This window comes from Mus pahari, chromosome 19, assembly GCF_900095145.1.
Source record: "Mus pahari chromosome 19, PAHARI_EIJ_v1.1, whole genome shotgun sequence".
In the NCBI taxonomy this organism is placed as follows: domain Eukaryota; kingdom Metazoa; phylum Chordata; class Mammalia; order Rodentia; family Muridae; genus Mus; species Mus pahari.
The window spans coordinates 84,798,789-84,820,203 of NC_034608.1; the positions used below are offsets into that span (position 1 = coordinate 84,798,789).

Genomic DNA, 21,415 nt, shown 5'->3' on the forward strand with positions numbered 1-21,415 from the left:
ATTATTGTCGCCTGGTCCATAACAATTTCCCTGCCCTGGTCCCTGAGAATTATCTGTACGCGTAGCAGGGAGGCCTTGACGAGGTATCCTAGAACATGAAGAAATCTGTATCCTCCCCACACGCTCGCCTAGGACTGCCTCCTCCCCTCTATCTCGTGTTTGAATAGAAGTTAGCTCTTAAGAGGAGCCAGCGCACAGGACACCAGAGCCCAACCCCGAACGTTTAGCTAAACGTCTCAACCTCCCGACTTCCGCTTCCGGTTTCTGGGCTCTGCTGGCTGCCTTCGCTATGGAAGAACCCGAGATGCAGCTGAAGGGAAAGAAAGGTGTTGCGGGACCCTAGAGGGCTTGGAGGGGTCTAGAGAGGGCAGCGCGGGAAGGTGCATGACAAAGAGCCGCCGTAGACCTCCCGGCCCGCGGGGCTTGGCGGAAAAGGGAGGCCGGTGTCTCCCGCCGGGAGGGTGTGATGAATAATGATCCGGGACAGGAAGAGGCTCTTTTCTATTTCTGAGATAAGGTCCTGGGATGTAACCCTGGCTGTATTGGAACTCGCTGTGTAGACCGGGATGGTCTCAAACCCCTCTACCTTCTGAGAGTTGGAATTAAAAGCAGAATCCATCCAGGTCCCTGCTCAGTGTAATGTGGTTTTTAGCCTGTGAACAAGTAAAGGAGTATGTGGGCTTGGTGGCGCAGCACTCTAATCCTCTCTTCTCAGGAGGCAAGAAGTTGAAGGCCAGTTTGGTCTACACATTGAAACTCAAGTCTAGAGAGAAGAGCTTGGGCTTTAGCTCAGTCGTAAACACTTTGACCCGCGCCTTCAAACCTCTGGGTTTGATCCCCGACACTGCAAAATAAATTAAGGACCAGATAAGTTGGTTATTTTCTTTGGCTGATGGGAGCCCTGTGTGGTAAGTGGAGTTGGTGCTATCTGCCACCATTAGCCTGGTCAGAGACAGGAAGGAGTCGGGGGTGGAGGGGACTGAAGTTGGAAGCAACAGGATCCTTGATGGATGGGGGAGGAAGGATAGAAACTTCCTGCCTGGGAAAGCCGTTGGTCAAAGTCTAGCCTGGGATGATGGTTTTTGTGCAGTTGACTTTGGTAGGAACATGAGTACTGGAGTAAAGGAAACAGGCTTAACAGGAACTTGGATGGATTCCGCAGAGGGCAGCCTCAGCAGCCATGCTTCTGTGACAGGGCTTGTGATGAGAGCAAAGGCAGGAGGATTGCTGTGAGTTACGGACAGCTTAGTCAACACAGTGAGTCACTGGGAATCCAGAGCTACTAGATTCTAGTATGATGTTCCATACTGGTCTCCAGTATGCTCCAGTTTTAAAGGAGGTGTGTGTGGGGGGGTATCAGTGGCTTTAGTGCCATCCACCAGTGTCCTGTGAAAGTGGGCCTGGGGAGAGAAGGTTGTGAGTTCATGTGTGTGCCGATGCCCCCTTGAGTTAGGCCTTGCTGTCTAGAGACCATCCCTGGACCCGCAGATGACAGAGTGGCGCACCCTGGCGGCTCCTCATTAACTCCTGGTGGGCTCAAAGATTGAACAATCAGGAGTGTAATGTGGGTGGGCCTCAGCTGACAGAGAGTTTGCCTGGCATGCATGAAACTCTGGGTTATATGTCCAGCACTGAATAAACTAGGTGTGGTGTCACACATCTGCAGTCCCAGTGCTCAGGAGACGGAGGCAGGAAGATTGGGAGTTCAAATCACCCTTGCTTACAGAAAACTAAAGTCTAGCCCGAACTGGAGACCCAGTTTTTTATTTTATTTTATTTTAAGCTGTTAGAGAATTCTCTCAGTGGTTAAGAGTGCTTAGTGATCTTACAGATGACTAAGCTCCGTGTGATTGGTTCCTACATTCACATTGAGCAGGTCACAACCACCTGTAACTCCAGTTCTTCTAGTCTTAAATGGGCACTCACTCATGTGCATAGATAAACACATACATACACATAATTACATACATACATACATACACATAATTCAAAATAAAATAAATACTTATCCCTTATTCCCTTATTAAACACAGTCACAGACAAGTTCACCGAGAGTGTCTATGTCCTTGCCAACGAGCCATCAGTGGCCCTGTACCGGCTACAGGAACATGTGCGACGTTCACTGCCAGAGCTGGCCCAGCACAAGGTGAGTTCTGCCAGCCCTGCCGAGGGTCTCCCCCAGGTCCACTCACAGCTCCTGAGCAGGAGTGGAGTGCAATCCACAGAGGGGCTGAAGTCAAGTCAGAGACCCTGAGGAGATGGCTCAGGGGACAATGTGGGGAACAGCCCTTAGTGACTTGAAGGAGACGGTATGGTCTGTGTTAGGAAGAGCCCAGGGAAGGGTGTGCCAGGCATCGACTTTGCAAAGGTCTGGAGGCCTTCCAGTCACACGGAGCCCCAGAGGAGGAAGGGCTGCCGAAGGAAAAGACTCTGTGGTCTAAGCAAGGAGTAGGAAGGCCCCTACCAAGGTATCTTGGGGATAGGGAATTCAGGAAGGCTTGGTGAGAGTGAGGGACTCAGCTTGGGGGGAGGTGGGGGGATTGCATATAGCACTGGCTCCCATAGGGCCTTCCCTCCTAACACCTGCCCCCCACCCCGCAGGCTGACATGCAGAGGTGGGAAGAGCAGAGCCAGGGCGCCATATACACCGTGGAGTACGCCTGCAGGTGAGGGACAGAGGGACACGGCTCCCAATCTCCAACCCCCATTGCAGTACAGCCATAGCACCCCCGATGGGTCCCGCAGTTTTCTTGGGGAGTTTGGGGGCGTGACTATTTGCCTCTGGCTTGGGGTAGGTGATGGATGGCTCACTAGATAAAGTGCCCTGTGTACAAATTCTCTCTGGGGGCTGGTGAGATGGCTCAGTGGGTAAGAGCACCCGACTGCTCTTGCGAAGGTCCGGAGTTCAAATCCCAGCAACCACATGGTGGCTCATAACCATCCTTAACAAGACCTGACACCCTCTTCTGGAGTGTCTGAAGACAGCTACAGTGTACTTACATATAATAAATAAATAAATCTTAAAAAAAAAAAATTCTCTCTGAAGCGCCCATGTTGACAGTTGGTGGGCACCTGTAATTCTAGCTCTGAGGAGTCAGCAGAGCCTGGACTGGTTCCTCTAGAGAGCTAGGCCTGTTGGTGAATTCCTAGTTCAGTGAGAGACTCTTGCCTCCGATTAGGGCTCAGTTGATAGAATGTGTGAAAAGTGAGGTGGAGAGCAGCCGAAGAGCGTGCCAGCGTCCACACACATGCACTCACAGGGATGCCCGCCCGCCCACAAGTACACATTCACTAGTAGAAGCCACTCAGACACAGGGTACCAGCTCGCTCCCAGCTGGCACAACGCCTTAGGCCTGACCACAGTTGAGCAGAGTCAGGTTGCCTCCCGTCCGGTGCTGTGCCCTCCAGTGCGGGGCCCTGACAGAAGGGGCTGAGTGTGCCTACCACATCTGCTGTCCTGCTCTGTCTGAGTTGGATCTTGTATACCCAGGCTGACCTTGAGTACCCAGGCTTAAAAAGTTCTGCTCCAGCCTCCCAAGGACTTGAGACCATTCTGCAGATGGCTTTTTACTCACTCGTGGATCTTATCTAACATTTAGTGTGTGTGTGAGGGTGTGGGGTGTGCACTTATGCCATGGTACATGTGTGGAAGTCAAGACAGATCACAGGAATCTACGTGAGTCCCAGGCCTCGAGCTCAGGTCATCAGCCTTGGTGGCAAGGGCTTCTATCCCCTTGACCATATCTCTGCCCCCTTCCTGTTTGGCTCTGTGAGTGTGGTCTCAAGTCTGTGCTGTGCTCACTGGCTATGTCCAAAGGCCTGAACTTGTGGAATATACAGGACTCCATCTTCCCCTCTGCACATTTTTGTTTTGTTTTGCTTTGCTTTGCTTTCTTTGAAGCAGGGTCTTGGTGTAACCCTGGCTGTCCTGGAACTCACTCTGTAGACCAGGCTGGCCTCGAACACTCACTGAGATCCTCCCTGACTCTGCCTCCTGACTCTGACCACCATACCTGGCCCTTCTCTGCACGTTTAGGTCCAAGCAGCAGGCCAGCTCTCCTTTTGAGCTACCCGCACTGTGTCCAGTCCTACTGTCCAGTCTTGGGACACTAGCTCACTTTGGATCTCCCTGCTTCTTAAAGCACTTAGATCTCACTTACAGTGTAGATTCAGATAGCCAGTTGCTTTTGATGTGCACACTCTTGATTGCCTGAGCCTCTCACACGCAATTTTTGATCCCCCTCATTTGCACAATTCTGTGGGGTTTTCTGGACATAAGAGTAATAAACCCCAGGCCAGGCATGGTGGTGCACACCTTTAATCCCAGCACTCGGGAGGCGGAGGCAGATGGATTTCTGAGTTCGAGGCCAGCCTGGTCTATAAAAGTGGGTTCCAGGACAGCCAGGGCTACACAGAAAAACCCTGACTCGGAGAGAGAAAAAAAAAAAAAGTAATAACCCCCTTAACACAGGTCCTCTGACTAGGTGGTGGTGGCACATGCCTTTAATCCCAGCACTTGGGAGGCGGAGGAAGCAGGCGGATTTCTGAGTTCGAGGCCAGCTTGGTCTCCAGAGTTCCAGGACAGCCAGGGCTACACAGAGAAACCCTGTCTCGAAAAACAAACAAACAAACAAACAAACCACAGGCCCTCTGCTTCTTACGAGAAGGGTTGTTGGCCAGTGTGACGGCTCAGCGGGCAAAGGGACGTGCATCACGTCTGATAACTGTGTAGTTCCCAGAGCACTGACTCCTGCAGGTGTCCTCTGACCTCCATGGACATCTCGGAAGATGCATCACTTCCATAAATAATTGGTTTAAGGGATTTGTATAATTTTGAGATGGGGTCTCACTGTACAGCCCAGGCTGACTTCAAACTCAAGGGATCCTCCAGCCTCAGCTCCCAGTCCTGGAAAGGCATGCAAGTACCACCTTGGCTGCTCTGTACACTTTAGGTTATGAAAGCAGTGTTCCCCAGCAGAGTAAGAGAGTTTCGTCCCTGAGAAGCTGCACTTCGTCCCTGAAGTCGCCGAGCCTGAGCAGAAGGAAAATGGCTCAGGCAGACAGAATGAGTTTCCTTTACAGACACGAGACCTCCTTTAGTTAATAGTCACAGTGTTTGAAGGTTAAGCCCACCTCTGCAGCGTCTTACAGACATCCTGCTGCTGTCGCCAGGACGGAAACTGACCCTCACTCCCTTCTGTTTCAGTGCTGTGAAGAGCTTGGTGGACAGCAGCGTGTACTTCCGTAGTGTGGAAGGCCTGCTCAAACAGGCCATCAGTATCCGGGACCACATGAACACCAGCGCCCAGAGCCACAGGTAGCCCTGGCCACCTGCCCTCACCCCACCCTAACCAGTGAGCTGTCCTGGTAGTCTTTGGCATCTGTGGCACCCATCTTCTGGAACCCAGCTGGTGTGAGGAATGCAGTGGTGCCAGGCTCAAGGGACAGTGACTGAGAGACACAGTTCAGAGCAGGTGTGGGTGATAAGGAGCAGCTACCTGGCATCCCCAGGATAGTGACCAGAGCAGGGGCCCTGAGACTGGTGCTCTGGGCCCCTAGGAGCAAGAGGCGTGATTTAGTGGGAGGTCGAGGCTGGTGGGAGCCGGGCTCTCCACCCTGCAGAAACCCATGGTTTCTCTGGCTTAGAAACTTTCAGCTAAGGCCCAGTGCATCGGAAAGTACCTGCTGGCCCCTTTTGTGTTGGCTATGACTCAATAAACATAGCTAGCCTGCCTGAGCCTCAGCCAGCCTCTGTCCTGTCTGTCACTGGAATGAGAAGAGCAGCAGAATAAAGTGCTGCAGACCCCTCCCGCTGAATCTGTGTCACACCCAACTTTCCCTGACAGCCTGCCTGGCCTCTGAAGTGAGCGTTGACCACATCCTTACAGCACACCCAAGAGCTCAGGCCATGGGTCTTGGGGGGCGTGGGGGTGCCGAGGGGGAAGTCCCCTCTAGTCAGCTCCACTGAGCAACCTCCTGGTCTGTGGCATCAGTCTCATACATTTGCATATTTTGTTCCAGCCAGGAAAAACTGTCCCCTCCTCCTTCCCTGGCCTGACCCTGACCCTGGAAGACTCAGGGCTACCTGCCCAGGTCAGTGTAGAGGCCATCACTCTGCTGAACTAACACATTTCTTTGTGTCCCTGCAGGGACCTGCTAACTATTGGGTTTCCTAGCCGGTCTTCTGGGATGCTTTTGGGGTGTTGGCTTAGAGGGCCCCATTTTGAATGACTGCTGTTCAGGCGTCTGCAGCCTCATCTTCTTCCCTTTGGCTGAGGCCTGCTTTCTGAACCCAACCTCTCGGCTGTTGTGTGCCCTCACTTCTCTGGTCTCCAGCTTTTTCCTCACGTAAATATGGCTCGTCCACATACTGAGCCTACATGCTCAGTGACAGGTGTACTTTGTGACATCTGTATTCATGTGAGAGAAACATTCAAAATCCTGCCACTTTATGGTACTATAAACCAGCTGCTTCAGGTTGCATGCAGGTAGGTGTGTCCTCTGGCTTTGCTGTTGCTGGGCATGGGGGGCTGGGTGTGGGCAAGGTACCACTCACACAGAGGTGCTCATCCATGGGTCCCCCTGGTGCAAAGAATCCTCTGTGGCAGAGGGTGGAGACTGGGTTACAACCCCAGAGCCCAGAGTAGCAGGGTGTACTTCCTGGACAGTATAGAGAGAGTTGATTGAATGACAGAATCAGTGGGCATTAATTAGGCACCTCCCTTATACAGTAAACGTTCCTCGAGCTCCTTGGATATCAATCAGGCAGGCACTGGGTACCTCTGTGGGCATTTACTGAGGGTTTCCGCTTGCCCGTCTTCTGAGTATTCAAGGACTGTCACCCCAACACAAGAGATGAGCAGTCCTTCACTTGGGAGTCCCATGGGACATCTGGGAAGACCCTAAGCTAGAAGGGCTCACAGGTGTGTGCACTGTGATGCTGTCAACCTTGAGTGCACTCTGTACCTGTAGCCCAGCCCTTGCCTGGACATGCTCAAGGGCAACCCAGCATGAGTCTGTCTGCTGCACTGCACCCCAAGCCCAGGTTCATCTCTGCAGACTTCTTTACCTCCCTGGAATTGTCCTCCAAAACTACTCAAGGTCACTACTGACCTTTATGGAGTCAGATCCTCTTTGACTGTAGTCCTGAGACCCCCAACACAGTCAAATTTTACGTTAGCAGAAGCTGGCTTGGGGATGAGACAACAGCCCCCGGTACTGCCATACCTGCAGGCACCGGAGTCACTCTGGCCTTCTGCCCCTCACCCCTGTCTCCCAGTCCTGGCAGAAGACGTTCCTTGGACACCACACTGAGGACTCACCAAGAAGTGAAGACCTAGCAAGTGGCCAGTGCTTGCTGCCTACTGAATCTGCCATAATTGTCTACCTTGGTCATAAATTGGGGTCACTCTTCCAGGAGTATCTTTGTGCGCTGAATACACTGATTGTCCAGAAGTCATCTCTTTCCATGCTGGGGTCACATACCCTACATCGTGTCACATAGCTGAAGGCCCGCCCTGCCATGTGTAATGCAGGGCTAGGTGCTTCCCTATCTCATAGGAGCCCCTGGGAAAACAGCACCCAACTCCATTCAGGGCAAGGCCTGAGACCCTGGCTTGGCCGCTAGCTTCCGTCTTTTAGACCATGGTGGGGCAGGGTGCTTGCCTGGCCTACACTGGGTTCTGGTTTGTGTCCCCAGAATAACACACACCACAAACTCTAACAACAACAACAACAACAAAAAAAAAATGTTGCCAAAGTCATTGGAGCAGTTGAGAGCAGTATCAGGTCTGCTTAGGAACATAGCTGAAATGGTGGTGGACCTCATGGCCTACATGGCCTACAAGGAGTAAGAAACCCTGAACCACCCACCGCAGCAAGGCTACTGAGAGCCAGAGAGAGGCCCTCTGTTGCTGAGGAGTCCCTGTCCCAACTCAGTCTCCAACACTGAGCATCTCCCTCACAGTTTCCATCCCAGACCCCCATAATAACAGGAGGGGCCTAGGGAGCCCCCCTACTCTCTTGAACACCATCAATAAAGTTCGCTGCACACCTCCCCCAAAGACTTCAGCTGAGCCTATGTACAGGATGTGTTTGCCAAGCCCAGCTGTGTGCAAGACAGAAGCCCTGTGCCAGCTACACATGCTAGGACCTGGGGAGATGGCTTAGCCAGCAAATGCTTGCCTCACAAGTCTGGGGACTAGAGTCTGACCATCAGACCCACATTAAAAAAGCCAGGCATAGTGTGGTCAAAGCGTGTAGCCCAGCATCCACACAAATGCATGTCCATAGATACATACATATGGATAAATAATAGATGTGAAAAGTAACCCCTGGGTACAGCCACAGAGGCAACAGGGTACTCTGGGCATTGGGGGACACTCCTGGTGTACCACAGCCCCTGGGTATCCTCAGCTGGCAGCTGGCACCTTTCACAGGTTTCAGAGCAGTCCCTCTCCCACCTCAGCACCTGTTGTCCAAGCCTCCCAGGGCCATGGCTAATTTACATGTCATTTGTATTCCCCCCACAAGAGCAGAGCATTGGTCTAGGTGCACAGTCCTGCCTACTTACACAACCAGCCAGAGGCTCCTGGTCCTTCAGGAGAAACTGAGTTACTCAGCAAGACCTTCTATCTGCCCGCAACTGAGGCTCACAGCCTTCCTTCCCCACCTAACTCCGTAGCCTGGAGCCAGGTGGTGACCTTTCTGTGCTGTGGGGCATCCAAGAAGGGACCTGGCACCCACCCACTGACTGGGGTAACGGGAAAGGAGTCTGACCTGAATGAAGCACTAAGACTCCTGCAGATCTGTGTCAGGGCAGAAAGGCAACAAACACCGGTCTGCGGTGACTTTTTCTTAAAGAAAACAGCTTTTATTAGAGGGGTGTGCATTAGTATCATGGCACATGTGTGGAGGTGGTCAGAGGACAACTTGGGGAGTCCTCCCACCATGGGATCAAACTCAGGGTCATTGGCTTGGCAGATCGCACTCTTACCCACTGGGGCATCTTAGGATCCTTGGATTATTTCCTTTTAGACAGGTTCTGCCTAGGTAGGCTGGTCATGAATTCTCCTGGGCCTCAGCTGCCTTACTTTTGGGGTCACAGCACCACTAGGCCCGGTGTTGCCAGCTTTTGAAAAATATGTCAACTCTAAAGTACAAATAAGGTTTTTTGCATTTTTTTAAAAAAAAGACTTTATTTTTAGTTGTGCGTGGGCGTGCAGGTGTCCACAGAGGCCAGAAGAGGGTGCTGGATCCCCTGGAGTTGGAGTGGTGAACTGTTGATGGTGTGCTGAGAATGGAACTCTACGACAACAGGATGCACGCTTCGCCTCTGAGCCGCTTCTCCAGCCCTCTGGTGCTCCATCTTCTCCCCTCCCTAGCCTAAGCCCGTCTTTGATTTCTTACTTTCTTTGCCCCTAACTTGGAAACCCTCCCCAACTAGAACAGACCTGTGTGTGCTCCAGACAAAGGTCTGCCAGCTTCTCTTCACAAGCTGTCTTTGGGGGCTGTGGGTCTTGAGAAGATCCAAGGCACATTTGCCTGGCCCTATGGCACAGCGGAGGACGTAGAATCTGATGTACACACCCCAGCGCTGGGGTGGGTGAAGTGTGCCATGGAGATTCTCAGAAGTGAAGGGCACCAGAGGTGGTCCCCACAGAACCTGTGGCTTTTGTCCCTACCTTTTCTACTTGTAGAGGCCCAGAGAGGTGAGATGCCAGCCAGCCAGAGATCACACAGCAAGCCCTGCAAAGAGGCAGGGGTTTCTAACCCTTGGAGAGGTGGCCCTTGGAAAGCCTTCAGCTTTTGTGCTGCGTGTAGTGGTTCATGCCTGTCATCATGGCTGCTAGGGTTGAAGTCAACCAGACAGGCAGAGTGAGATCCATCTCAGAACATCTAGGCAAGCTGGAGCACACCTGTCATCCCAGCGCTTGGCAGGTGGAGGCAGGAGGATCAGGAGTTCAGGGTCATCGTTTTTCTGTTTGGTTGGGTTTTTTTTTCTTTTTCTTTTTTTCTTTTTCTTTTTTTGGTTTTTCAAGACAGGGTTTCTCTGTGTAGCCCTGGCTGTCCTGGAACTCACTTTGTAGACCAGGCTGGCCTCNAACTCAGAAATCCGCCTGCCTCTGCCTCCTGAGTGCTGGGATAAAAGGCGTGCGCCACCACACCCGGCGTTTGGTTGGTTTTTATTGTTTGACAAGGTTTCTCTGTAGCCCTGGCTGTCCTGGAACTCACTCTGTAGACCAGGCTAGCCTGAAATTCAGAGATCCACCTGCCTCTGCCTCTGCCTCCCAAGTGCTGGGATTAAAGGCTTTGGTCATCGCACCAGGCTCAGGCTTGTTATTATTGTGTAAGTAGTCTGAGGTCTTATAGGAGGCTCTGACATAAATAAATAAAAAAATAAAAATAAATAAATAAATAAATAAATTCAGAGCAAAAGCCCAATAAACAAAGAGCCCTTGATTTCAGACCGCCTCACTCCTTGCTCTAGTAAGTGCTGGATACAAACTTCACCTGAATAGCCAGAGGTGGAGACTTGACTGTCCCTCTAGGGATGTTGGAAAGATGGGATTAAGAGGGTCCAGGGCAGCCAGTGACCTTTGTGGGGGCAGGGGAGTGGCTTTGTGTGGGCCAGGTAAAGTCAGTGTCATCCCCAGGCTTTGTCCTGTCCTGTTCAGTCCTGGTCTCCCACCCCAACCCCCTCCTAGCACAGGGGCCCTGCTGCAGCTGCCGCCCTCACGTAACCAGAGCCTGCTGGTTGCATCAGAGCCAGGGGGAGGTGGCCAGGTAAACAGCGGGGCCCCGGGGGCCGGGCTCCCCAGGCTCCTTCTACCGGAGTCTCCTCGTTCATCGCAGAACCCAGGCAGAAGCCCCCAGGCTTGGCCCAGATCTTGGTGTGTCCTGGGGACACCTTTGTGTGTGGAGTGGGAGAGTGGACAAGAGTGGGGGAGCCACCTATAGCACAGCAGGAACGAACTTTTTTGAATCTGAAGAGAAATTTTTTGCTGTGGAAGCGGTTTGCTACTGTCATCCAAAACTCAGGGGTGAAGCAAGAGGACTGCCCTGAGCCGCAGAGTTGTTACACAGGTGTGGAGCAAGGAGAGGCCATCCAGTCAGCTGAGCTCCTGCGCCACATCCCAAAGCCCCTCACCCAGGGCCAAACTCCTCAGATCTGAAAGCTAATGTCCCCATTTCTGCATCTCATTCCCCATCCCCGCCAGCATTCTAGCGCAGCCCTTCTCCACAGTTCTGGTCTGACCTCCACTGTTCCCCTAGCCCAATACTACCTGCCAAACGTTGGGGAAGGGGACACGTGGAGTCTCTACTTCCCTCACACTGGGGGCTTCACAGCACAGCCAGCTCCAGCTTTGTCCCTGACCTCTGACCCTGACCTTACGTGCTCCCCACTTGGGTCTTCCTCTGCCCCACCGTCTGTGCAGAATGGTGCTGGGCCTCCTGGCTGAGGGTGCAGGGGGGTCCTAGAAGGCCCCACAGTGACTTTCCCTGCAAAGCCAGAGGCGAGCTGAGACAGGAGCATGGTACTGGAAGTATATGAGGACATTGGCAGAGGCACAGCTGGTAGGTCCGTGTTGGTGGCCCCCCATATAATGCTTCTAATTATTCAGGAGTGACCCAGCATGAGACTGGCTGGCTTGGTCCCATTTGCCAGCAGGATCAGAATCCTAAGGAATTCTTTATTTCCTTATTGGACAGGGTTTCATTCAGTAGCTTGGGCTGCCATGGAACTGGATGTGGTCCTCCTGCCTCAGCCTCCTTCATGCTAAGATGTCATTGGCTTGTTTTTTCTCTTTGCATGCTAGGCTGGCACTCTACTACAGTCTCATGTCTCCTGCTTGCTTGTTTTCATATTTATTTTGAGCCAGGTTTTACTGTGTTGCCCAGGCCGGCCTTAGTTAGACTTAGCATCTTCATGTGATTGTCTCAGCCTCCTGAGAACCTGTGATTACAGACTCAGCCGCCAGGCCCAACTTATTTCTTATCTAGAGACAGTAGTGTCAGATTTTCCCAGGATGCACTTGAGCTCTGTGTACCTCAGACTGGCCAGAAACTTAGCACACCCCAGCCGACTGGAGCAGCTGGGAGGACAGGCTGTGTCACCAAACCAGCTGCTAACTGCACTTCACCCCTATTAAGGTGTATGGTCCTGACTAGCTGGTCCAAGGTGAGGTCAGGGTCATCACAGTGAGGTCCAGGAGCCCTGACTCCTCAAGGAGGAGCCTAGCTGTTTGTACAGCCTTGCCCAGTGCTTTTTAATTTTTAAGATAATACGTATTTGTATATGATTGTGGGGGACGTCGTCTGTGCCATAGCAGGAGGAGGTCAGAGGACAACTTACTCTTTTTTCTTTCTCTTTCTCTTTCCTTTTTTTTTTTTTTTTTTAGTGATGGTCTTGGTTTGTTCGTTCGTTCGTTTGTTTGTTTCCAGACACAGTTTCTCAGTGTAGCCCTGGCTGTCCTGGAACTTCCTCTGTAGACCAGGCTAGCCTCAACAATCACCAGCCTGTACCTCTCCAAGGGCTGGGATTAAAGTTGTGTGCCACTATGCTCTGCTTGTTTTGTTTTGTTTTTTTATAGGGTCTCGCTCTGTATCCCATGCTGGCCTGCAACTAGCTGCAACTAGCTGCAGTACTCCTGCCTTAGCCTTCTTGGCGTGCACTTCTCAGTCAGGCTGAGATCTTTGGATCTTAGCATCTTCTCCCGGACCTAGTATGAAACGCCTAGGAGCCAGAACACTCCCAAGTATCCGCCCCTATGCAAATAACCCACCTCCACCCAATCAGCTCTTGGGGGCGGGGCTGCGCGGGAAGGCATCTGCCTCTGGACCAGAGCTAGACTCAGTGCTGCTGCAGCTTAGGCGCCTGGACCCTCACAGTGCACAGCAGGCGTGGCCAGCAGGGAGCAGACTACCGGGACTCGTGAGGTGTGCGCGGGTCTGGGGACGGGTGGGATGCAGAGAGCCGTGAGTGTGTGTGTGTGTGTGTGTGTGTGTGTGTGTGTGTGTGTGTGCGCGCGCGCGCGCGCGCTGTCTGTGGGTTAGGGGGCCTGGCTTTCAGCAATGTTTGCTGAGGAGGGTTTCATCTAGCCTAAGCTAGTCTGGAAGTTACTATGTAGCTCATCTAGTGTCAAACGCAGCAGTTCCCCTGCCTCATTCAGACTTGGAGATTTCTTCTTTCTCATGAAAAGAAGGGGTTTAAGACAGGTCTTGCTCTGTAGTCCAGGTTAGTCCGAAATTCACTATGTAGTTCCGGCATACGTAGTTCAAACTCAAAGCGGCTCTCCTCCCTCAGCCTTCCGAGGACCAGAATCTCAAGGGTGCGACCACACTCCACTGTTGGAAGTTTCAGTTGGCAATTTGAGAGAGGGTTTCACTCGACAGTCCAGGTTGGCCTAGAAGTCTGTGTAGCCATACCTGGTGCTTCATGCCTTTAATCCCAATCAGGCAGATCTTTCCAGGCTAACCTAGTCTACATAGTGAGCCCTAAGTGAGGCTGTATCATGAGACCTTGGGGTTGGGAGGAACTCTGTAGCTCAGGCTCAGCTAGAACTCATGGCAGTGGATCTTTGGTCTCCCAAGTGAAAGATCACAGATGTGTACCCATGGGTGGCTGTGTTTGTGGTTTTCTTTGTTTTAGGTAGAGGGGGATTGAGAGGTTGAGACAGGGTCTTTGTGTGTAGTCCAAACTGGCCTTGAACTTTCATCAATCCTCCTGCCTCCGTTTCCAAAATATGGGGTCACAGGTGTGTTCCTACTTGAGGCTGTGTTTGAAGTTTTGGTGATGGTTGGTTCTGTGATGGCACTACATCTGTGTCCTGGCTGGTTTTGTGTGTTAAGTTGACACAGAATGGAGTTATCACAGAGAAAAGAGCTTCAGTTGGGGAAATGTCTCCATGAGATCCAGCTGGGGCATTTTCTAAATTAGTGATCAAGGGGAGAGGACCCATTGTGGGTGGTGCTATCCCTGGGCTGATAGTCTTGGGATCTATAAGAGAGCAGGCTGAGCAAGTCAGGGGAAGCAAGCCAGTAAGAAACATCCCCCCATGGCCTCTGCATCAGCTCCTGTATCCTGACCTGCTTTGGTGATGAATAGCAATTTGGAAGTGTAAGATGAATAAATCCTTTCCTCCCCAACTTGCTTCTTGGTCATGATGTTTGTGCAGGAATAGAAACCCTGACAAAGACAAATTGGTACCAGAAGTGGGGTATTCCTGTGACAACCTGAGCATGTTTTGGGGAGGACTGTAGAAGGACTTTGGAACTTTGGGCTAGAAGAGCCACTGGGATGTTAAAGAGCTCTATGGGATGTTCTGTAGGAGCTTGGAAGATAATGTTGAGAACAGTGCAGAAGATGGAGGCCTGACTTGTGAAATTTCAGAGGGATGATTAAAGACTCTTGTCAGGACCGTTGCTGTTTTGATTGTGAAGATGCTATGGTTCTGGTTAGATGGGCTGAAGAATCCGCTGTGATTAACAAGATATCAGAACTACTAAATCGAAACCTTTGCATTACTAGGACTATTGATGCTGGTTACCTGGAGCTAAGAAATTAGCAGTGATTAAGAAGAGTCCAGCATCATTGAGGTGAAATCTCCTGGGAGGTATTTTCTGAGGCTGTAGTCCAGAGATAGCCAAGGTTGTACCTCATGCTGCAGTGGGACTTGGTAATATGTAAGAGTCACCCAGGTGGTACTGGTTTTGAAGGCATGAAGGGGGTCATTAAGAGCAGCTGAGACTTGGCACTGTGAGAGGCCATGGAAAGCCATTGGTGGAGGTGCAGCTTCAGTTGCAATTGATGACCCAGGACTGAAGGTATGGGTCATGCAATGGAGTTGAGGCTTCACACCATGAAGAGAGCCTATGAGAGATTATTGGCAAAGCCTAGTTGCAGTGTTTTGGAGATGCCAGTACCATGATGAACAGCAATTTGGAAGTGTCAGCTAAATAAACCCTTTCCTCCCCAACTTGCTTCTTGGTCATGATGTCTATGCAGGAATAGAACCCCTGACTAAAGCAGTCTGTGAGCTGAGGCACCCCTTCTTAGGTTGCACACCACTTAACATTCATTGCCCCTGTTTTCCTTCAGGCATATACGTGGGCATGGATGACAGGATGAAGGAACCATCCCTTGGCCCATGCCCCGTCTTCCTTGGAAACCTCATTAGGAATAACACAGAGACCTCTCCGAGGCAGTGTGCCTTCCATAGTCTTGACCCGCTCTCCACCTCTCAGTCTCCAGGGCAGTTGACAGAGTGACCCCCATCCTTGCCTGGCCCCAACCCTAGATGCAGACAGAGGTCAGACACAGCTTAGGCCTCCACCTGATTGTGTGGGGCTCCTTACTAGGGAAAGCTAAGGACTGCAGCCCTATGGGACTGGGGACAGGAATTCTGACAGTTCGTGTGAGCAAACCTGGGTTCAATAGAGTCCTCAGTGGGCAGGAGCTGGGAGACTGCTTAACTAGAATCTACCAGAGAGGACCCAAAGAGAACGCTGGGATGTGTGCTGTTCCCAAGTCCATCCGTCCAGGAGCAGTGTTTGGGGCTTGATTGCTAAGGCTGCAGGGGCCTCTGAAAAGGCAGGCTTGCTCCCGCCAGGCTCGGGGTGTCAGGGCTACTAGCTGAGAGCAGAACATAACTTGTCCTGGAGGGGACAGAATTTGGGGGCACTTAAGGCCTGGAGGCCGTCTGAAAACTGGTTTGAATTTTTCTTTTTGTTTTAAAGATTTATTTTTTTAATCATTTTTAATTCTATGTATGAGGCAGAGAAAGAGGACGTACAAACAGCTGGATTGAGCCCCTGGAGCTGAATTTTGAGTCGCTCGCTGTGGGTGCTGGGAACCAGGCTTGAGTCCTTTGTAAGAGCAGCATGCGCTCTTAACCACTGAGCCATCGCTCCAGCCCAAGAATTCTGCCCTTTTGAGCTAGGGTGTCAAGCTGCCCAGGCTGGCCATGAGCTCCTGACTCTCACCTGGGATGACACATGGGAACCATCAGCCCTAGCTTATGATGCTGGATCTCAGAGGAGAATCCTAAAGGCCAGTAGGGACATCCAGCCCTCTTGGAGAAAGACAGAGCTCAAAGCCACTCTCAGGCCCTTGAGAAAATTGAAGCTCTGCCTGGGGACATAGCCTCTGCACCCACCTTCCATGAGGTACCATTCTGTCTGCCTTGTAACCACAGCAAGGCAAATTGAGCCCAAACTTGGCTTCTTTGGGGGGGGGGCTGTTTGTTTGAGACGATCTTGTGTAGCCCAGGCTGGTCTCAGAGTTGCTATGTAGCTGAGGATGACCTTGAACCACAGATCTGCCTGCATCTCAGAGCTGGGATGAAAGGCATGTACCGCCATACTGGCTGGCTTTGCCAGGAGCATGCATTCTGTCCTGACATAGTCTGGGACCTGGGTTGTGATCCCAAGATGACAATATCAAGCCCCACTTCTGAGCTAGTCACAGGCAGTTTTACTGTAAAGCGTGGCAGGCTGATGCTGGGACCCAAGCCTGCTCCTGGCTGGGAACCTGGGAGTCTTGTCATCTGACACCAGGGAGAAGTCCACTCCCTCTCTATTGGAGGACCCCTGTCTCGCTGGCCTGTCTCTGTGAGGCAGGACATGCGTGGATGACGTGGGCGAACAGTGAGCACTCAATCACAGTAGATACTGTGAGCTTTTCCAAGCACAGGGGCTGGGGAGGGTGGCTTGTCCCTGGCACCCTCTTCTCTAGGTATTAGTTCACCCCAGGTGAGGTGAGGCCTAAGAAGGGAGCTGTTAAGATGTGGCGTCCCCATAGCTGCGAACCCCAGCTTCTCCCATCTTCTCTCCCAACCTGCAACTCTGGTAATCCAGGCCACAGCTGCTCCAGATGTGCTCTGTCCTGGCTTCCTGCCTTCAAAGCCTCTCCCCCCCACCACAGCCACTGTATCAAGAATGGTGAATCGACATAACCTTCCCATAGTGCTCTGCCCCTGCTCTCCACTGTCTGCAGCCCCCCCCACTCACCCTGTCCACCCTGGCAGAGACAGTGGGCTTTCCCCCAGGGTAGGTGGCAGGATAGCCTATGTCTTGGTTAGGAGCAGGCTTCTGCCTCCCTCAGGGCCTTTGCACTGGTTCTGCCGTCTCAGCTTCTTGCCTCAGTTTCCCGCTTTCCTCTTCCTTCCTTCCCTTTCTTTTCCATAGGTCTTATACAGCCTAGGCTGTACCTCAGATTCGCCGTGCAGCTGGCCCGCCCGCTGCCACCCTCAGCTGCTGGACAGCAGGCTTGTGCCACAGAGGTGGTGGCATCCCTTCCACACAGACCTCCCACAGATAGACACGTATCTGCCATTGACTGGCCAGAGGGGAACCCATTGTTTGTCCACCCCCTTGCCTGGGTGGCCCTAACATTTCTGGGCATACAGAGGAGGACACAGGATGTCACACACACCTCAACGCGGTATGTCTTGGGGCTTTTTGAGGCCATGGGTACAGTCCCTTCTGCCCCCAGTGCTGACAGATGTGTTAATTTCCCAAGCAGGGAGGCCTGGGCCTCTGAGGACCAATTCCCCACAGGAAGATCTTTCTGTGGAACAAAGAGGGAAATCTTGGGCTGTCCCTGCAGCCACTGTGGAGGCCCAGGGGACAAGGCTGGGGGCCTTGGGTGTCCCTAACATGGGACAGCAAGATTAGGCTCAGCGCATGAGTCTGTCCCTGCTTCTGGGGCAGTGGCCTTGACCAGGCAGATAGTCACAAGTGCACATGCACTTTACCTTCTGAGAGAGCACCTCTCACTGAACCTGGGGATTGGCATTTTTAGCAAGACCAGCCCGCTATCAAGTCTATAGGAACTGCCTGGCCAGTACGTGGGTTCTGGGTCTCAACCTTAGGGTCACATGCTCACCTGTATCTTACCCTTACTGAGGTTTCTCAGCCACCTCCCCCTACCCCGTTAAAATCGAAATTTATGTTATGTGTAGTGTTTTTTGTTTGTTTGTTTTGTTTTGTTTTTCCCCATTTTTGTCGCTCTTGTTTTGAAACGGGATCTCACTGCGTAGCCTTGGCTGTGCGGGAACCCATTATGCAGACCAGGCTGACCTTGAACTCAGAGATCCACCTGCCTCTGAAAGGGCTAGGCAGCCAGGCACCCCTGGGTGGCCCACACTGACCGGGTTTGGGTGGTTAAGCTGCGGCTGCTGAAGCCGGATGTGGTGGCGCACACCTTTAATCCCAGCACCCGGGAGGCAGAGGCAGGAGAATTTCTGAGTTCGAGGCCAACCTGGTCTACAGAGTGAGTTCCAGGACAGCCAGGGCTACACAGAAAAACCCTGTCTCGAAAAAACAAAAACAAAACAAACAAAAAAGCTGCGGCTGCTGCGGGGGGGGGGGGAGCTGGTCACACGCACCCGCTCAGCCAGGCAGATGCTTGGCTCAGAGCTGCGACGGGCGAGGCCCCGCCTCCCGGTCCAGGCCCCGCCCACAGGGGCGTGTCGTCGGCTGTATCGCGAAGAGATGGGCAGCTGGGGTCGCTCTCAGCGGCTGCTGGGGCCCCCAGGAGAGGGCGGGGAGGGGTCCCGGCTTTCCAGGGGGCGCTTCCTGTCGTCGTAATGAGGAGTCCTGGGAGCAGGTGATGAAACCGCAGCCCGGGTTGCGTGAGGCCGCGTGTCCCGCGGGCCTGGCTCCCCACCTGCCTCTCACTTCTGCTTTCTCTGCTCACGCTGGGCTGTGGGTCCCCTGTGCAGCCCGGTGGCCCATCGCAGGGAACAAGTCGGAAGCTGGACGAGGTCTGACACTCATGGCTTCTGAGAAGGAAAGACAAATTGAAAGCCCTTGGAGTAGGGGGAGACAGTGTTTCTAACCTGCTTCCATTGGTGGGGGAAACGGAGACCTCACTGGGGTACGAGGCAAAAGGTCACTGGGAAGATGGGTCTCTTCCTAGTCGCCCTCATCTCAATACCTGGGGACCCAGGGCCTCACCAAGCTGGAGAGGTGATGGTGGTTTAGCAGCCTTTCGGCCAGTTTGTTGATCGGCTTACTAACCATATCCCACCAGACAGAAGGGTTGAGTGCATGTGGGGAGGTATGTTTCATTTTAATTTAATTTTTAAAAATTGCATCCATAGCCAAGTGTGGTGGTGCACGGCTTTAATCCCAGGAGGCAAAGGCAAGTTGATCTCTGAGTTTAGATCAACCTGGTTTACATGAGATCCAAGACAGTTAGGGCTACATAGTGAGAGCCTGCCTTTAAAACAAAACTTTAACAATCATTAATTTATCTGGGTGTGTGCTCACCATAACTGGTGCATGGAGCTCAGAAGACACCTTCCAGGAATGGGTCCTGTCCCTCCATGGTGTGCATCCTGTGATCACACTCAGCTCATCACGTTTGCCAGTCTGCTGCCCTGGACAGCAGATGTGTTACTGCCCCTTGCCCTGTCTGTCACAGAGGATTTCTGGTTTTCCAAGCACCTCGCCCCTCAGTGCTCAGCCCTAACCCTCTTGGCCAACCCTGGGTATGTGGGTCACCCCCATCGCCCTGCCCCCATCCCTACCCCCACACCCGTGAGCTCTCCTCTGTGTGTATCACTACCCAGACTGCCCTCCCAAGGCCAGGCAGGGCTTCCTCCAGAACCCAGCCCCGCTTCTCCCTGTCACATCAGTCTGGGCTGGGTGGACACTGTCCCTGTGGCAGTCATGAGCCAGGAGAAGCATTTCAGTTTATTTTTAAATTTCACTTTAGTTTAATTTTGAGACAGGATTTCATATAGCCCAGGCTGGTCTCCAAAACTACTTATGTAGCCTTGGATGCCCCTGATCTCCGGATGATCCCCCACGCTCCACCTCACCAGTGCTGGCGGCATCACTGCACAGCTGAATACCCCCTTCCTATGTGGACAACACTTGGGTGTGGAAGGCGTCTTCCTGGCACTCAGCTTCCTCCTTATGCCCAACACATTCATAATCTGCTGCTCCCTCCTCCCCACATTCCGATCACTGCAACATCTGGAGCTGAGACAGGGGGATGGTCCGTTTGTGGCTGGGTAATTTGCATAGAAGTACAAATAGGTCTGCTGAGCCCTGGCGGCCGCCTCCGCACTCCGCTCCACACCTGGGCCACAAGCGTCTCCAGCCCGTGCTGAGGGATCTAAGATTTGCATTCTTTCCTGTATTTCTGGGCAAGGTGTCCGCTGGGGAAGTCTAAGAGGAAGTGTGCAGGGGAGCTGGGGGGAGCGGGGGCGTCTGGGCCTCGGGTTTCTCTCCTGTGCGGAGGCCCGAGGTCACCGTGGGGGCAGGGGTCCTCCTCAGTCACTCTTAATACTTTAATTCTTTAGATAGGGTCTCGCTATGCAGCCTGGCCAGACTAGAATTCATAGAGGTCTCCTGGCCTCTGCCTCCCAAGGGCTTTTCCACTTTATTTGAGACAGTCTTTTCCTAAGCTTGGAGCTTATCGATTCAGCCTGCCTGGCTGGTCAGTAAGCCGCGCCTTATCTCCCCGGAGAAGAGAGAAAGCACTCTTGGCCCTTTATGTGGGTGCTGGGATTCAACTCGGGCCTCCATGCTTGGGCAGCCACTCAGACGGGGCTGAGCCCTGGCCTTCTGCTCCCAGGAGAGTTTGAGGGTCATCCTAGCACTCTGGAGCCTGAGGCAGGAGGATCAGGGGTTCAAGCCAACCTAAGGATATTAAACCCTATCTCTAAATAAATAAATAAAGTAAAATAACTCACTAACTACTTAGGAGTGATGGTCGTGTGCCCTTAGTCTCAGAACTGGGAGGCAGAGGCAAGCTGTTCTCTGAGTTGCAGGCTATACTGGTCTATATAGCAAATTATAGGCCAGCCAGGGCTATATGAGACCCTGTCCCAAAACTAAATGAATTAATTAATCAGTATTGGGACTGGTGAGATAAAATTCAGTGGGTAAAAATGTTTGTCCTCATCCTGATGACCTTAGTTTGACCCCTGGGACCCATGTAGTGGAAAGAGAACAGGCTCCTGCAGGTTGTCCTCTGATCTCTGAAGATGTCACATACTGTGACATGTATCCTCTCACAAAGTAAATAATTAAAAAAAATTAGGGGCTGGAAAGAAAAAGCACTGGAGTAATTAAGAACTCTGGCTGCTCTTAAGGAGGGTCTAGCTCTGGCTGCTCTTATGGAATGTCTAGCTCTGGCTGCTCTTAAGGAGGGTCTAGCTCTGGCTACTCTTAAGGGGGGGTCTAGCTCTGGCTGCTCTTATGGAAGGTCTAGCTCTGGCTCCCAGTACCCACTTGGCAACTGACAACCATCGGTGACAGCCGCTCAAGGGAACCTGACTCCATTTCTACCTCCTCAGGGCACCAAGCTTTTCACTGCTCCTCCTCAGACACCAGGCAGGCAGGCACGTTACACAGACAAAATATACACATGAAATAATAAATTTTGTTTTTTTTTTTT

The 21,415-nt window shown here is 52.3% G+C and overlaps 2 protein-coding genes across 5 annotated transcripts in view; both read left to right on the forward strand.

Moving 5' to 3' along the window:
• Window positions 1-7: 7 nt before the first annotated feature.
• Window positions 8-9,239, forward strand: Borcs8 (BLOC-1 related complex subunit 8). 3 transcript variants are annotated; one of them, XM_029532179.1, is made up of 6 exons: window positions 8-326; window positions 2,034-2,146; window positions 2,602-2,666; window positions 5,207-5,317; window positions 6,022-6,093; window positions 9,207-9,239. In XM_029532179.1, exons 1-5 carry the CDS (start codon window positions 290-292, stop codon window positions 6,056-6,058), a joined length of 363 nt encoding a protein of 120 aa, XP_029388039.1. In that variant the 5' UTR covers window positions 8-289; the 3' UTR covers window positions 6,059-6,093; window positions 9,207-9,239. The 3 variants fall into 3 exon arrangements, with proteins under 3 accessions (XP_029388039.1, XP_029388038.1, XP_021074850.1); XM_029532178.1 differs by lacking the exon at window positions 9,207-9,239 and adding an exon at window positions 7,234-7,455; XM_021219191.2 differs by lacking the exon at window positions 9,207-9,239 and adding an exon at window positions 7,280-7,455.
• Window positions 9,240-12,861: 3,622 nt separating this feature from the next.
• LOC110336560 (myocyte-specific enhancer factor 2B) overlaps window positions 12,862-21,415 on the forward strand; it is a 16,197-nt gene continuing 7,643 nt past the window's right edge. The window contains exon 1 of one of the 2 annotated variants that reach the window (XM_021219190.1): window positions 12,862-12,939. The gene's annotated coding sequence lies outside the window, so the exon portion shown is untranslated. The remainder of the gene's footprint in view (window positions 12,940-21,415) is intronic. The other variant, XM_021219189.1, reaches the window with a different exon arrangement.

Bases quoted from the DNA above. Each gene is read 5' to 3' on its own strand.
- Borcs8 (XM_029532179.1), top strand. From the start codon at position 290: ATGGAAGAACCCGAGATGCAGCTGAAGGGAAAGAAAG. The intron at 327-2,033 runs GTGTTGCGGGAC...TATTAAACACAG, and splicing joins GCAGCTGAAGGGAAAGAAAG to TCACAGACAAGTTCACCGAG. The intron at 2,667-5,206 runs GTGAGGGACAGA...CTTCTGTTTCAG, and splicing joins ACCGTGGAGTACGCCTGCAG to TGCTGTGAAGAGCTTGGTGG.